This window comes from Rhinolophus ferrumequinum, chromosome 7 (assembly GCF_004115265.2).
Source record: "Rhinolophus ferrumequinum isolate MPI-CBG mRhiFer1 chromosome 7, mRhiFer1_v1.p, whole genome shotgun sequence".
In the NCBI taxonomy this organism is placed as follows: Eukaryota; Metazoa; Chordata; class Mammalia; order Chiroptera; family Rhinolophidae; genus Rhinolophus; species Rhinolophus ferrumequinum.
Genome location: NC_046290.1, coordinates 96,917,445 through 96,934,420, shown reverse-complemented (window position 1 = coordinate 96,934,420; position 16,976 = coordinate 96,917,445). Strand labels below are relative to the sequence as shown.

The 16,976-nt window shown below is 44.5% G+C and overlaps 1 protein-coding gene across 6 annotated transcripts in view; it reads right to left on the bottom strand.

Annotated features, from left to right (window-relative positions):
- The window catches only part of AUTS2 (activator of transcription and developmental regulator AUTS2), a 1,097,126-nt gene that overhangs the window by 326,634 nt on the left and 753,516 nt on the right, over positions 1–16,976 (bottom strand). For all 6 annotated transcript variants that reach the window (XM_033111212.1, XM_033111210.1, XM_033111211.1 and 3 more), the window contains one exon: positions 1,836–1,865. In XM_033111212.1, the coding sequence (XP_032967103.1) occupies positions 1,836–1,865 (30 nt within the window). The remainder of the gene's footprint in view (positions 1–1,835; positions 1,866–16,976) is intronic.

The following is a 16,976-nucleotide window of genomic DNA, read 5'->3' as shown; positions in this document are numbered from 1 at the left end:
GGGTTTCACAGCTTCCCTGGTGACTCGGCTGCAGGCAAGGTTGAGACACCTACATGGCATGCAAACCTGGACATCCTTCCCACCTCCTACCACCGCAGCCTGCGGACAGTTCTGGAGCTCACAGTACCTTCTACAGAAGCAATGTCTGTGCGGCTCTGAAACCCCAAGGGAGGCTCAGTCCCTGGAGAAGTGCCCCAGACTGGGAAAGGGAGACCAAGCATCCCCTGTTAGAGCTCCTGGAATGGCACAGCGCCGCTCCCTCCTGGGTACCCGTGAGGACAACCGCCATGTGGGAATGTGGCCTAAGGGCTCCAAGGGGCCAGTGGGCATGGCTTGAACACTGACCCTCTGACGCTGTCCACGTGCGTCTGGCACCCACGACACACTGGCGCCGGGCCACGAGGGGGCCTGGAGTGAGGAAGCCCCTATGTGTCAGTTAAACCAAAGAGTAATCCACAGCCCCCTTTCTGTGTGCACTTTCGCTGTCATCCAACAGCCCATTACCATGTCACAGCACAGCGCACCCTTCCATAGGTCACTTTGTTTAAAATGACATGGATAATGCACATGTCAGCAAGCTGACAGTTCTGGCCGTCCTTCAGAGATAAAAACCTCAAGTGGAGAGCCTGTTCTTATCTAGGGGACACGTTGGTCTCTCATCCAAGTCAGGCAGAACATGATTTCTCCAGAGAGCACTTTTTTCATTTCCTGATTTTAAGGAAATCAAATAAGCACCATTTGTCTTCATCTGAATATGCTTGACCTGCTCAAATGATGATGTCTTGCATTTTATAACAGGCTACATATGCTGAATTCAAATTAACAACAGTACAGAACAAGAGCCTTTACATCTCATTGGAGGCTGGCAGCAGAGAAGGAGGGAAAAGTCTGGGCTTGATAGAAGCATCCCACTAAATGCTACCTGCAGGACTCTGAGTAAAATCAGCAAACATGTAGGCAGCAACAGTTGCGAAACAGGCTCAGGAAAGCCAGCTACGCAGGACAGGCCCAGAAATCGGGACAGGGAGGACTAGTTCCTTCCTCCTGCTGCCAAGCAATATAGAAACCAAGATATCTGAAATACGTAAGGGGGGAATAAAATTAAGAAGACATTTGGTTGGGGAATTTGGACATCTGGAAAGAAAGACCAAACAGATAAATAATCCCTTTGCTTCAGTCAACAGAAAGTTCACTTTACCAGGTAGTGATCCAATCTTCTGAAAGCTCACAACCGAGCTCCTTTTCTTGATCCATGTTGAACTGGATACACAGAGGCCAGTGGCCACCAGCCTCGAAACAGGGTATGTACCTGCTGGAGGAACTGCCCTCCCACCCGGCCATCCACCCGGATGAGAAGAGAGCAGTTCCCATCCGACCTCTGCCTGCCCTCGCCCCAGGATGACATTCCTAGAAACATATCACCATGTCTATCAACAAGGACAGTGTGCACAGAAAAGGTGGAAGGAGCATATGGGCCAGTAAAAGAAATGAAAAAATGACATTATAAATATATACTAGCACGTTTAACGTTCTAATCAAGGTTTAACAAAAGAAAAATCAGATGGCTATTAAAATAAATTGTTTCCTCATTTAAAATCTTCTATAAAGTCATAACTTAGTGTCACATATATGGAATATTAAAGGGCTTGTTTAAAAATAGTGGACCTCACAAATTAAATGTTATTTCTTATCACAGAAAATGTTGCTGTGTGAATAACGCCTGTCTTTATGGAGGAGAAAGGTGCCGTCACCATGGCGCTGGCGCCCCAGCACCTGCAGCTGTGTGTGGGTGCCTGGTACCTCATGTGCTGTGCCCACAGTGGGGGGTGTCTTACCTTCTCTTCCTGGTCGCTGTCACTGTCACACTGAAAAGGAAAATGAGAGAATAAGGGTTAGTGCAAAAATTGAGTAGGTTTTTGCTTTTGATACAAGGGAAAAAAAAGCAAGACAAGTAAAGGAAATAGGAAACATGTTAGCGTAAAAGAATTTCTTCAGCTCAAGTGCTGGTAAACAGCGAAGAAGCAGAGGGTGCTCTGTGGCTCCTCCTGTGCGCGGTCTGGCAAGTGCTCAGTCACAGCACAGAGCCCCCCGCACTGCCTGGCAGAGGGGATGCCCATGGAGGAACCCACCGGCCCCAGGATTAAGGTGAATCAGAATCATTCAATAGGATTCAGAGCAAAACCGATTCTTTAATGGAGACCTTCTACTTTCTGCTAATGTCAATAGCTGTATGTCTCCTGGTGCTTTTCTGGAAGAAAAGAGGGAAAACTCTAGACACCGCAGTGTCTCACTGGGACTTTGAGGGAAGCAGAACACAGTGGGCGAGGCTCACCACCTGTGATGGCTGCCCTTCCCAGGGTGTAGAGGCCCAGAGGACAGAGGGGACATTCCCCATACAAAACCTGTCAAGGACGAGAGGTCAGGGGAACAAACCAACAACATGGGCAAAAAGATGTGTTAGGGCTGTGAACTCACATCACATCCAACACATTGCAAATTCCAACGGCTGAGCTGGGTTTGGGGGAACCAGAGAATGATAATTAACTCAAAGCGTTGGGTTCCTCACTAAAAGTAAACGGGGAAAAAAAAGACCACACAAAAAAATTTTTTTAAAACCAAGAGTGTTTTGTTATCCAACATTTTATTTTTAAAAAAGGGATGTGTTTTGTTAGAGTAAATGGGCAGCAGATAAATATAGCCACTCAGCAGCTCTTGATAAGCAGTGCTAAGCCAGACAGATAGTCAACCAAGACATAGGACTGACCCTAAAGCAGCTTTCAGTTTAGCTGTACAGTCACGCACCACTTAGCGACGGGACATGTTCCGAGAAATGCATTATTTGGTGATTTTGTCATTGTGTGAACATCATGGAGTGCACTTACACAAACCTGGATGGTACAGCCCACTACACACCTAGGCTGTAGGGTACCACCTATGGCACCGAGGCTACAGGCCTGTACAGCATTACTGTACAAAACAACACGGGATTAAACCAGGCACAGAGAGAATGATGCAAGCAAGAGACGCGGTAAACACGAGGTGTACGAGGCTGCTGCCAGTGTAACACGGCACTGTTTCTCAGAAAACCTTTTTTTATAAGTAGAAAGAGTACACTCTGAAATAATGACAAAAAGTATAGTAAATACAGAACCAGTAGCAGTCATTTACTATCAAGTATTATGTACTGTACACAGGTGTAGGTGTGATGCTTTCACGGACTGCGGCGCAGTACGTGTGCCTCAGCATCACCACAAGCCTGTGTTGTATGTGACGTCACGACAGCTACGAGGTCACGAGGTGGCAAGAATGTTTTGGCTCCATTACAACCTTATGGGACCACCGTCACATATGTGCTCTGCTGGTGACTGAAACGCTGTTACGTGGTGCAGGGCTGTAGAGACAGAGTTCGTTCACAAACACTGAGTGGGGATGTGACATGATCAGGACCACATTCCGTTGGGATGACCCTTCCTGTGGGGCGGAGGTGAGACATGCACCGGGGGAAGACACAGGGCCTGGGGAGACCCGCGTGGCAACATCACACCGTCTAACCCAGCATGGAGTGTGGTTTGAGAGAGAGACGAGCAGATGGCAGAGCAATTCTGAAGGTACAACCAACTGGACTTGGTAACACAGGGATACGGGAAGCAAGTAAGAGGGAGGATGCCAAGGCTTTTAGTGTGGCCACCTGGATATGGGAGTTGATGTTGCTATGAACAAAAACAGAAAATAAATTTGCTTATACAGCAGCCACTATTGGCTAGATACCCATAGCCCCTTCTCCCTAGTCTGAACCTTCTCTTGTCTTTTTGAAACTGAAAACGCCAGATATTCTCTCTCCCAACTTTCCTTGCAGCTAAGGGTGGCTGGCATAAGACACATTTTTGGCTGAGACTTCAGGAGATGTCTGCTGAGGATTCCACAAAATTTTTCTCTCCTTAGAAAAAGGGAGAAAAGCAGAAAGTCCTCGCCCCTTGCCTTCGAACATGATTGCATGTGGATGTGGTGTCCAGATCTGTGGACTGCGGCTATCTTGCAAAAACGAGGCAAAAAGCCTAAATACAAACATGAGACGGTGAGGCCAAAGGAAGACAAAGCCGGCACCACTCCGGGGCTTGTCTACCTTATTGTTTAAGCCCCTGCTAGAGTGTTTCCGATGGAAAGTAACAAAAACCCCACCCAAACGGACATCTTGCTACTAGAAGCCACCTTTGGGGACCGCTTCCTGGTTCCGGCCTCAGCTCTCTGTCCACAGGCACTAAGGAACTCACATGGCAACCTGACGACGTTTCCTACTTCTTCCTCACTGGCTCCTTAACGCCATAGGTCCTCAGGGGTTAGTGGCAGTGCTTTGACCAAGGACAACTGCATCATTTTCAACCAAGCTTCCAACCTCAGACCGTGGGAACTCACTTTCTTTTGCCTGATGAGTGGTTTCTCTATTATAATAGGTCAGAGGAGTTAAGAAAGAAAATGGGTGACCTGAAGACTCTGAAGGCTGAGAGCAGCAGATGGGTGAGGAACCAAGCGCTCGCCTGACTGTGTGTTTCCCACTGCTTTTAATTAAGCCTTTCTTGAGGTTCCTAAGTTCCGGGCACATTTTTAAGAGTGACAAAGCATGATGCAGGATGGGTGTAAAAGAGAGAAGAGGATTTTGCCAGGCAGGATCCTTTCCCCAGATGTTCACAGCCTGCCTTGTGACGTAATCGATGGCAGTTGACGGCTGGGGCATAGCATTTGTCCACATCCCCAAGGACTGGTGTGCAGGGGGCAGAAGGGGTGGGGAGGTGGGGAAAGAAGGATCACTGTCCACATACGCCCCCATGCTAACAGCAGTGTGTCCCTGGGAATGGTTATTTCTATCAAAGTGTTAAGCTTTCTGCTTTCCAACAGTCCAGTTCTAATTTCAAGGTCCACTTAATTCCACATCAAGTAATTACTGATATACCCAGAAGCACCTTGTCTCCAGAGTTAAGCATATGGTGAAGAACTGAGACCTACTGGTATCCATTATGGAAGCAGCACGGATGCCAAGCCGATTAAAAATGCTCAGGCTCCCCACACAACATGCGGGTGAGTGACAGCTCCTCGACGAGGCCAGTCACAGAGTCTGCCAAAACAGTCTCTGCTGCACAGGGGCCCACATGGTGCGCTGAGAAAACAGTTCCATTTCTGGTATTAAATTCCCATACTGACCCGAGGACTTTGCCGTGAGCTCAGCAGGAGCACACCATCCAATTTACAGCTCCGCTCTCTGGAGCCTCGAGTGCCAGCCCCTGGCAGAGACGAATGATGGTCAACCCCTCCAGCTCATAAATTATGCAAAGGCAATAAATGCACTCAGCAAACAGTGCCTAACGTTTGCCTAGCCTGGCTCCTAACACACTCTGTGAAAAGCCAGAAGCTCGACACATACAAGAGGTCTATTCCACTCAGAAAGGGGGTTTGTTGACAAGCCCAGACAGCAAGCAAGCCCTAGTCCTGAGGAGTCTTTCTGCTTCGCTGGCAGCGGTTTATGGGCCTGCTTTATGAAAAAGGGAGGCTGTTTTATAGAGTCAGTGTGGGCAGAATTCATGGTCTCAGATTCACATTTAATACACTGTACAGCTTTCATACCCGAAGTTCAATACGTGGTGGGTTTTTGGCCAAATGATTCTTGGTCTTGAAAGGTTAAAAGAAGAAGTGTCTGCTCTCCAATCCCTAGACACCCACTCCAATTTATCAGAGTTCATATCCAGCCACATCCCGATTCAGGTTTGTGTTCTGCAAGAGGCTGGGAAATGGAAAAGGCATGTCAAATGCAGAAGTAGGGTCCCTGCTGATTTGACCATTTTAAGCATTTGACATTGGGGTCCTGCATTGGTTTATTAGCAAACAGGTTCACACTAACAACCAGCTTGAGGTGACAGAGTCCTCTCCATGACCATATTTCAAAGTCTCTGTGGAAAGCTGAAAACATTTCCTTCCATTTTAAGAGCATCAAATGGAAGGGGAACAAGCAGCCCTTATACTCCAGCAAGGGAAGGATTCTCAGCTTCAGACACACACCACCCAAACCCACCACGGACAAAAGAGGGAAACAGCAGGCACAAAATCCAAGCCTTGTGCCTCAAATGCTGCATTAGACAGGGCCTAATTCCTCACCTGAGCACCTGCGGCCATCCCCACACGTCACCACCAGCTCCAACGTCGCCTTCTCCTCCCTCTAGCTTCAACAAATGGGACATGAACCTTGGGAGGCACCTTCGTCTGTTCCCAGACATTTCCCAGCCCTGAAACTCTTCAACCAACCAAGCAACCCACCCACCAAGTAGTTTTTCCTTTTAAAAACTAATATATATTTACTGACTACATTTTTAAAAATCACCATAAACCTACCACCCATACATATATCAACACTGTTAACACATTCGTGTAATTCTTTTCCGGTCTTCTCTCCATCCTTCACACGCACATTTTAAGAAATGAAATCCTACTGTCTTGTAACCTGCTTTGTTGTTACATAATATGCCAAATACTTTAGTTTAATGAGTAAAAATTTCCCTGGTAACATCACTTTTTGTTTCAAAGGCTACACTGCAATCCGTTGTTTGAATTGTAAGTAAGTAATCTTGTAAAAAAAAAAAAAACCCTGATGCTGGATGTTTGGACTGTTTCAATTGAACATCCTGGAATTTTTCCCGTGGATACATTTACCAATATTTCTCTTTCCTAGTATCTTTTCACGGCCCTTCCTTTTCTACATGTTCTTTAATGTCACTGTCTTCCCAGAGCTGTACTTGCCGTTCTATTGTTTCCATATGATTTCCAGGGGAGTCCTTAAAGATTCCCTTGGTTTCGTCTTCCATTGATATGTTGAGACTAAAAATCCCTATGCCCACCATTTGCCGGCTCTGTGACTTTGGGAAAGTTATTTAAACTGCGTCTCAGTTTTACTTATCTGTAAATGTGGGTGATAATGGCATCTGCCTCATAAGAAGAAAAGAATAAAATGAGTTAACACATGCAAACAACTCAGACAACGCACGGTACAGAGTAAGTGCAGACAACAGATGTTAGCTATGAGCTATGAGCAGCATTTTCTATTTGCTATACCGTCTTCTTCCAGCCCTGCAAACACCTCAGACACAAGTATCCTTCTAAGTCTGGACACAGAATCTTTCGCTTCACCCAAACCTGCCCCTCTCCCTTGCTGTCCCCACGGCAGCACCGTGCAACCACTCAGTTGTCTAAGTGAGCAGTCTTGCTACCATCCTGACTCCACACTGGGGCAGACCTATCTTCCTTTCTCACCCCACATCATAGGTTCCTACCTCCTTCATGGTCACCTCCCTGGTCATGGCCGCTGCTTTGGTTCACGCTTTCATTTTATCATTACAAGAGGCTAATGAGTGCTTTCCAGGGCCTATGGTCTCTTTCGAATCCAAGTCCTTACAGAACAGAGTGGATTTCCAAAATTCAATCTGATCCTGACACTTCCCATGGCCTGTAGGGCAATGAAAACTCCCTGTGTTGTTTCCAACTCCCACACTCTAACCAGCCTCTAACCACTCCTTCAACACCACGCTTTGCAGGCTTTCTGTGCAGAAGGACCATTTGTTTTACTTAATTTCTAATACGTCATGAACAAACCTTTTGTAAAATATAGTAAAAAATAAATCGCTAGAAAAATGAAGAGCAAAGACATATAAAATATGTGTTATCATTAGATTTAAGAGGTATGAAATTACTCTATCGAATTGTTATGAAAGTTTCTGAATGCGGACTCTGAACTGCATACTAATGTCATAGCAGACTTGTTACGAACACCTCACGGACTGGCCTTGGGCTGCAGCCCCACTCTGCGCAGCACTAGCCTAAGACATCCCTTGCTCTAGCCACACCCAGGCAGACTTGTTCACACTCTCAGGCCTTCCTATCTTTGCACTTAATTCCCTCTGCCTGGAATTTAATCGGCCAAGTTTCTACCTAAAAACCTTTAATGTGCCTTTAAAAACACAGCAGGCTCTGTGAATATTCCAATACCCTTCTTAGAATTAAGAATTCTTAGAAATCCAATACTCTGATTTTTACAACTAATTGCTATTGTCTCCATCCTTACAAAATGGTATTTTCACTGTTTGCCACAAGTCTCCCTACCAGCAGGTGAGCTCCTCACGGGTGAGGGCAGTGTCTTCTCATCTTGTGACTTTAGGACACAGTAGGTACTCAAGCACACGGATAACTCTTTGTCATTCCTCTTTAGAATTCTTCACACTGTGGTTGATTCCATGCAGCATAAGCAAACTATGATTTAAAAGACAAGTAATCCCGAAGAAAGAAGGCACAGGAAACACAGACTAACTGCCTGCTTGATACAATGGGATGTATGTTTGAACATACTGGGCAGGATTAAAACTGTTAGAGCCTAGAGTTGGGGCCCAGAAGAAAATATCTTCCATGTAAAGGGCAGGAAAAGATGTGATTATGACTTTATTGTATCTCCTCAAAATTCTCGTTTCTATGCAGGAATCTCAGTACCTGTGTTTTAAGACTCCGATCCAAACTGAAACAAGTCCAGGTCTGCGACACCTCTGTGCCTCATTCAGAATGAAGAAACAAGATGAAATTCTAGGTACCCCGTGATGAAATGCATTCTTAAGCAGAAAGTGGCAATCATTGAATATATCACGTACAATGACATTGAGGAGGGCACTGCTCTCCATTCTGCTCAATGGACCTTGCTGGAACAGTTATTTCGTATCTCAGATCCATTTATCATTGCCACCAAAGATGTCAGGGCTGAACACCATCACTGAACAAAGTTATTTTATTCTTCTTTCTGCCTAAAGGAAATGAGAGGAAAATGAGGGAGAACCCCAACTTGTAAACCACGGCCTCTAACATCAGGTACAATTTAACTTCGCCAGTGACAAAATAAATCGATTCCCCTTTGGGGCAGGTGGTTTAGCTAAGACCGTAAAGACATCCCTCACCTAAAAGCAATTTCGGAAGAAGCCACCTGCAGAAAACATGACATTTATTTTCTTATTTAAAGAAGTGAAGTGGCGGCACAGTGACTAAAAACTCGTCCGCCACCACCTCCCATCCGCCCGGTCCTTGTACCCGCAGGACGGGAGGCCATTTTGTGCCACATGCAGCAGCGCTGCTGTCTGTCCCTCCCTCCCGCAAAACCCTCGTTTCACGTTGTGGACGTTACTGTCATGGTGGCTTTGGATTTTAAGGGAAATTTAAAGCTACTGAGGCCCTAGAAATTAAAAATATATCTTTTAATTCTGAAATGGTTTGAGGTATCCTTACTGATTGTAAAATGATGTAATTGGTTCCTCCTCTCCTCTTTCCCAACTGCGTCTGATCAAATGAAATCACTCAGAAAAAAATGAAAGCCTAATCAAAAGATTTGTGTGCCAGACAAAAGATAATAAAGCTTCTGACAGTTACAAAATGAGCATATTTGAAAATAATATAAGGTCCACCAATCTTCAGCTGTTGAGGAGGTATAACAGAAAACAAACTTCCAGAAGCTTCTGGAATTCTGCACTGGTAAGCTGTCATTCCTGCACGGGGAGTTCTTAGAATCTGGCATTTTTGCAAGTTCTCAGCTTGAACGGGCTAAAGCTCAAATGACCAATGTGACCGAGAGGGCTAAGGGCACACTTCTTATTCTCCCTCCAGGGTCTCTAAGATGATCATACATTTTCATTCAATAAACATTTTTAAAGTACCCACTATGTGCTAGACTCATTCTGACCAATCATTAGAAGTACAAATATATTGACAGAAATCAATTTGTCCAAACCTGAAGTTCTAAAGCTCACAAATTAATTTCCAACATGTTTTTTTTCATTTTGTCTCTCTGAAATACAGGTATATTTCATAAAACAATGTGTATGCTGTAAATTTCCACTTAGCTCATTAAAATATTGTTGGGTTTTTGGAAGTAGGGAAAGAAGTGGACATTTCACAAATTTTTGGAGAGTTCAGCATTTTTTTTCCCTTAGAAGAAAGGAAGCCAAGTATAAACATACATCAACCTCAAAGATGAAATTTACTTAAAACACAGAGCCCACAAGCCTCAGCGGTTGCCAAAAGGAGAAAAATGAATTTCTTGTCCAAAGGTGAACATGACAGTGTGGGCCCGGTGATTTGTAAAAGTTCTCTTTGAAGCCTAAGCACCAATCCTTTGCCTTTCTGTCACTGACTTACTGATTCTAAGTCACCGATACCATTAATCCGTAGCTGCCTAGGGACCTACTACAAATGACTTTGAAGATGGTGTGAAGCAAGAGTGTATTATGAGAACACAGTGTTATTAGCACGGAGACCTACTCCCCCGTGTTCTCTGGCGGTTTTCTCTGTGACCCCCACTAATGCTGTAATTTTCCCTTTCCGGATCAGAGCTGCTTGTTCCTTTGGGTGGGGCTGGAGCCCCCGAGGTTTGCTTCAACTAAAGCCTGGTTCTTTTCAGAGTCTTGTGTGAGCTAATAAAACCCAAATTTGCTGATGAGTAAAAAGGAAAAGTATGTTATGGGTTAAAATAATACAAGAGTCTATTTTTTCCACTGTGTTGTGATCCATAGAAATCACCCTGAGTCTTTTCCTTTCTTCTCTGCCTGGGAAGCCAATTGCTTTGATTGCAGTGATATGAGCTAGCTAAAATGACTTGCCCTTGCTTGTGAGGCAAATGGAACATGCTAATAGAACTTATCGCATTACCCGATGCAAAAGTGCCATAGCTCATTACTTTAAGATAAAAGGATATCATTGCAGACGGCAAGCAGAATTGACTTTCTGAGGCCCGACTTGATGATGATTTAATCAACTGCTCTCTTTCACTTCTCATCTCTGCGCCTGTCGGTTTCACAGGTGCCGTTAAATGAGACACTCAGAAAGTGAGCGGAGGGAAAGAAATTGCTGTCATTACTTTTCAAGAAAGGAGGTATGCAAATTTTCGACAGAAAGATTGCGTTCATAATGGGCCTGGTAAAATACAAGGATCATGCTTGACAGGTGAGGGCAAGCCATTTATATGTCCTTAAAGCGGAGCAACCGTCCTCGTTTAGAAATGTGCTCGGTAAGAGAAACTACAAATGAGAGGCCTGGCGGGGTGGGGAAAGGTTGGGGGTGGGGCAAGGCGCACACCGTTGGGCCAAGCTGTCCAAGTTCCAGAGAGAGGAAGGGGGCTTCGAGTCTTAAGGAACCGAAAGCCAAATGAGCAGATAACAAAGCCTGGGAGGTGTAGTCTGAATGCAAATGCCAACAGGCTCTTGAAAACCTCATCTTATTCTCCTTCATATGTAATTGTGCAGCTGGTTTGCCTGGGTTCAAATCCTGCCTCTACTGATATAAGCTGTAGGACCTCTGGCAAGTAACTTAACCTCTCTGTGCCTCAGTTTCATTATCTATCAAATGGGGCTATTGACAGTATTTACCTCCCAGGGTTGTCGAGAATATTCACTGAGTTAATAAATATATAATAAAATACATAATAAATGTATAAAGTTAACATAAAAAGGTATAGAACAGTGCCCGACACATAGAAAGCACTCAATAGGTTTTAGAAATCATTCATTCATTCTTGAACAAAGACTGAGTATCATTTCTTTTAAGAGTATGTGTGCCAGGCGCTGGAAATCTTACTGGCTGTAGTTTAGACTGAGTACAAGTCCTCACTGATGTCACATATAGAAGTCTTGCTCCCCTAGCAGATGCTGAGCTCCTCGAGAGAGAGCAGTCTGGTCATCCCTGGAATCATTACAGGGCTCAGCGCAGTCTTAGGGACCCTGAAAGACGCCCAGAAATGATGTGATGGTTTATGGATCCCTCCTCCCTCTCTCCCTACCTCTCTCCCTCTTCCTCCTCCTCATTCCACATTCCCGACACTGCATGTGAAGCTCAAGCCCTCAGAAGGATCTCCTCTTGGAGCAGGAAATGTCTGTCCTTAGTTGGGACCCTCAGGCTTACAGCATGCCCTCCCTCGCCTGGGGAGGGAACATGCAGCCAGCGAGAACAGACAGGCTGGCCGGAATCACCTTCAGGAAGGCAGAATGAATATGAATAGATTAAATGATCAGGATGGGATGAACAGAGGTGTTTTTTCATCCACTTCACCTTCAATAGGTAATTGTTCTATTTTCTCCAACACTCAAAGTAAAAGCATCTTTCTTAAAGTGCCTGTAACTCTGAGTTCTTTTTCCTCAGGTAATGAAGCCGCTGCACACCATTCTTCCTTCCAGCTCCCAAGGTGGTGAGGCACCGAGAGCAGCTCCTGCTTTCCATGCTAAGTGACGCCTACATGACTCAATTCCCTGCCACAGGGACAACGGCCACCGCAGGCAAAGGGAGAAAGAGTAGAACCCAGACAGCCGAGCAGCTCTGAGCTGTCTATGTTGGAAAAGCCTGGTTTCCGAGTGCATTGCACGGCATACGGCTCTTTCAGGGCAGGAATTCTCCATAGGAACTATCTCAGAGCGCCTTTTCCCCCATAAATGCCAGCCAACAGCTATCCGTCACTTACAAAGAATGTCCTGACACAGCCCTGGGAGAGCAGCGTTACAACCCCTCCTTTACCCAGAAGTGAAGGCTTCCAAATGGCAGAGGCAGTCCTTGAGCCCAGGTCTGTCCTCCCAACTTCATGCTCCCAGCAAGTATAGACCACCTCACATTCTCTCATGCGTTAGCCAAAGAAACTACTCGGAAAATATTTTGTTGATTGATTGCTTTGCGAAGATTATAGGAGAGCCAAACTGAACCTGAAGAGGTGGCAGTGAGTGCAGCCGTCAGCCACACTCCTTTCCCCTCCGGCCCAGACAGCTCTCCCTCAAGGGGAGGCCCTCGCACAGTACCTGGCTCCGGGCAGCACTTACAGCTGTGGCTGACTGACGTTCAAATTCTGGCCCCTCCAGGGAGCAGCCATGCATCTTGGGAAAGGTACTTAACACCTTGAAGCCTTCCTTTTTTCCCATCTGTAAATGGGGATGACACATACTCTAAGGGATTTTTGTGAGAATTAAATGAGTTCAAGCATGTGAAAGCAGTCAGAAAGAAATACTCATAATTTTATTTCTTCCAAGTCTTTCATGAAAGATATGTTATATCATACATAGAAATGAGGTAACTTAAGTTATTTAAGTATGGGTGTCACTTTTTTTGCGTTATTTTATTGCCAGAGGGGAAATCATATTGTGCAAGGATTGCTGCTTGGGAGCTGTTTGAAGACCTGATACCGTGCTCTACAAAAACAGAAACCACAACCCAAACAAACAACAACAGACTATTATTCCGTCTCAAAGAAGAAAACAACAGGAATAGGTCCGGTTTTATTTCACTGATAAAATACCAGTAAGACAAGAAACTTCAGAATTCAATTTTCTAAACATTCTTTAGATTCTTGATGAAAATTTTGTGTGTGTGTGTGCATATAATTTGGATTTATTCTTCAGTCAAATAGGACTCAGTAAGCTGTGTACAGTAAAATGCATAGATACAAGATTTGGAGTCTGAACTTGTAGGTGCAATAATGACATGGGCTTGGACATTATTAAGATGTTCACTCAAGTTCAAATTGGCAAAATAAACAAACGCACAGGTAGAATGGATATCAAAAACATCAAGTGATTTCTGGTACGAGTAGGAAGCTAGCCATTTTGAAGTTTGTCTAATCAGATTCTGACCAATCAGAACGAGGAGATACGAGGATAGCCCTGTACGCAGAATTTATTTATATGCAAGGCCTATTTAGGGATTGATCTAACAAAATGAACCAACAGATAATCTTGGGAAGAGAAAAAATTTCCTCAAGCATTCACGTTGGTAACTGCAAAAATGGGGATAAGTGGAGAGAATATACTTAAAGTGCCCGACAGTCAGGAAGCACTCAACCGTCCAGCCGAAGACTTCTATCCTCTGGGACACATGGCAACGCCCACTGCTTCTTCCACAATAGGACAGCTTTCTCTGGCCTCTCTGGCCATATGTCAGCTGGTGGTTTCCAGCATCTTCAACACTGTGGTCAGTTTCCCCCAATATATCCCGGAGTTAGCTCTTCCTAACCTGCTCTTCCTAAACCTGACGCTAAGTAGGCGCTCAACAAACATTTGTGAAAAATGATTCAAAAATTACATTAGCGAAATATCTGAGGGAAGGTGTCATGGAAAGTATTGAGATCAAGAACTGCAGTGGTTGATGGAATGGATGCGAAGGTGCTTGACAGTGGTGGATGTCTGACTGCACCTACGAGAACTATATTGAAACAAGTCTGAGGTAAAAGTAAATCCTAAGAAAATAACACCATGCACTTGAAGAATGCTTATCTTAAGGCCACTCTTTTAAGAAAATCAGGAAAATCAAAATCCTAAAATATTTCACTTTATTAGGTTGGTGCAATAGTAATTGCGGTTTAAAAGGTTAAAAATAATTGCAAAAACTGCAATTACTTGTGCACCAATCTAATACATTTGACTCACTTTAAGGCGACGAAAGCAACTGGAATTGAGTGGGCAAAGGGAAAATGGTGCTCTTGCATTGCTGAAGCATAATGGCCACTTTCTCAGCTTTCCACCGACCAGGTTTTTTGTTTTGTTTTTAAAATGCAGGATGGTGAAAAGCAGAGCTGAAGGAACAGAACTATGGCTCGAGACAAACAAGACATTTCGGACTGATTCTTTTTTCTTCTCTCTTTATTAGGTAGTACTTACTTTTCCCCTCTTAGAATTCATCATATTCATAACTGGGATTTTAAACTAAATTGTACCTAACAACAGTCTTTATTTTAGGATGGCTTGAAAACCTAGTCTTCTATATCATAAACAAGGAAGGGTAGGATTACTATAAATTGTCTGCGAGAAAATACAAATTGCCAAGATAAAAACACCCACTGGTCTGCCAGTCTCAAGTTTCCTGTTTTGACATACTATATGCAGTAACTTGGTATCCACAATCTCTTATTAGAAAATGAATGTGCTATTTTTCTGAATGCTGCAATTACAATAATTGAATTTAAAATGGGGATTGAGTTTCTCTATTTGGAGGAAAAGAGTAATTGTGTATTTCTGATTAAAATCAAGGGGACTGAACCGAGGTTGTACAAATTCCAGCTTCAGTCTCCCTGAGTGACTCCTCGTCAGGCCCGAGGAAGGTAACAGGCACACACAGAGAAACGGACCAGCACCCCGCAGCAGACACTTCTTTGGCCTCCTTTGCTTTGCGTCCTGGCCTTCAGTCACAATGGCCCTGTGACAGAGGCAGTCAGCACACCATGGCATTGTGACATTTCCAATGGCAGCCGTGCTGGAGTTCCCCACTGTGTCAAAAATTAAGAGTTAAAATGCAAGGAAAACAAACATTGCTTTGTGTCGAAAATGCCTGTCCCCTTTTAGACGCCAACATTTTGGAGCAGTTTGTATTTCTCCATTCTAGAACCTCCCCTCTGGATGGGAGAAATGTAATGGCAGAAGGAGCGAGGGCTGGTAAGAAAAGAACTAATGCTATTTTCTGAAGGGCTCAACTTGTTTGTTTGTTTGTCTTTAACAACAAAAAAAATTGTATGACAAGCCACCATTTCAATTTCAGATGAGAGAAAGGAAAGGGATGGAGGAAGTTATCGTGCCTTCTTTTGGTCTCTTTATTTTATTTTTAATGGTACCATTCCGTTTTCTGAAACCCCCATTTATCCAAACGTGAATGTGCATTTTGGTTTCACAAGTCCTCCCAAATATTCCTTAAAATAGGGCTTCCTAAGGAAAGAGAAAAATTTTCCAGCACAAGGTGAGCCATGGATTGTCTCTTTGTACTGCATACTATTTACTGTTTTAGTGTCTTCACTGAGGTATAAATGACACGATAAACTGCTCAGATTGAAAATGCACTATTTTACCCATTTCCACATGTGTGTCCGCCCAGACAGCCATCACCAGTCACGACAGTGAACATACCCCTCGCCCAAGTTTCCTGTGCTTCCTTAATCCCTGGCTCCTCTCCCTGCCCGTACCACCTGTGGCCCTCCCCCAAACACTGATCTGGTTTCTGTCACTAGAGATTAGTTTGTGCATTTCCTCGAGTTTTATATAAATGGCATCGTACAGTACGCACTCTTTCTGTCTGGTTTCTATCATTCACTGCTTACTGTTCGGACACCTAATTAACAGGGAACCCCCGGTTCTCAAGTGGAAAGCAGCCGTCAGAGGCTGCCCAAGCCAGGGTTTACCGTCACCTCCCAGGAACAGGACCGATGACTCGGCCTTACCTTATTCTCCAGCTTTATTATGTACTCCAGTAATCACTAAACACTTCCATGGCAGAAGGTTTATTTTACCCTATAAATCCAAGGAGGAGACGGTGATATTTAGACACCACTATGGATGGGCTCTGCTGCTCTGTGACGCTCTGACGACGCGAGCAACAGATTTAAATCTACAGAGGTTACAGAGCAGTCACAGCTCCTGGCTGGATGGCAGGGGTCGTAAAAGACTCAGGCAAGATCTACAGCCATGCACTGTGAACCGATGGGACTCTCAGAGCAAAACCCAAACTGAACAGGCAGGCTGGTCGGGAAAGAATTATAATCAGTGGCTTGAGTGGAATGTAAAGAGCCCTTCTCAAAAATCCAAAATATTTCATAACAAATGAAACGTAGGGGATGTATGCTGAAGGCTGACTGTGTAGGAAGCTGCACTCTGGTTTGGAAAGAAGCCTACGAGGCAGTTGCCTGGCAGTCCCAGGAGGCTCGTGATTCCCTCCCTGGCAGCTCCTGGCCCCAGGGCTCCGGGTGATGATCAGGGGGCATCTCTTCTCTAGCCAGCCCTTGGAGACCCATCCTTCCTTCCCAAAGCCAAGAGGTCAATTCATGGGAGAGGAGATATAAATGGCTAATAAGCCCATGAAAAATATGTTCAACTTCACCATCAAAGAAATGCAGATTAAAAAGAGATATATTTCTTTCTCACCTGTCAAATAAGAAAAAAAATGTCAATGCTGAC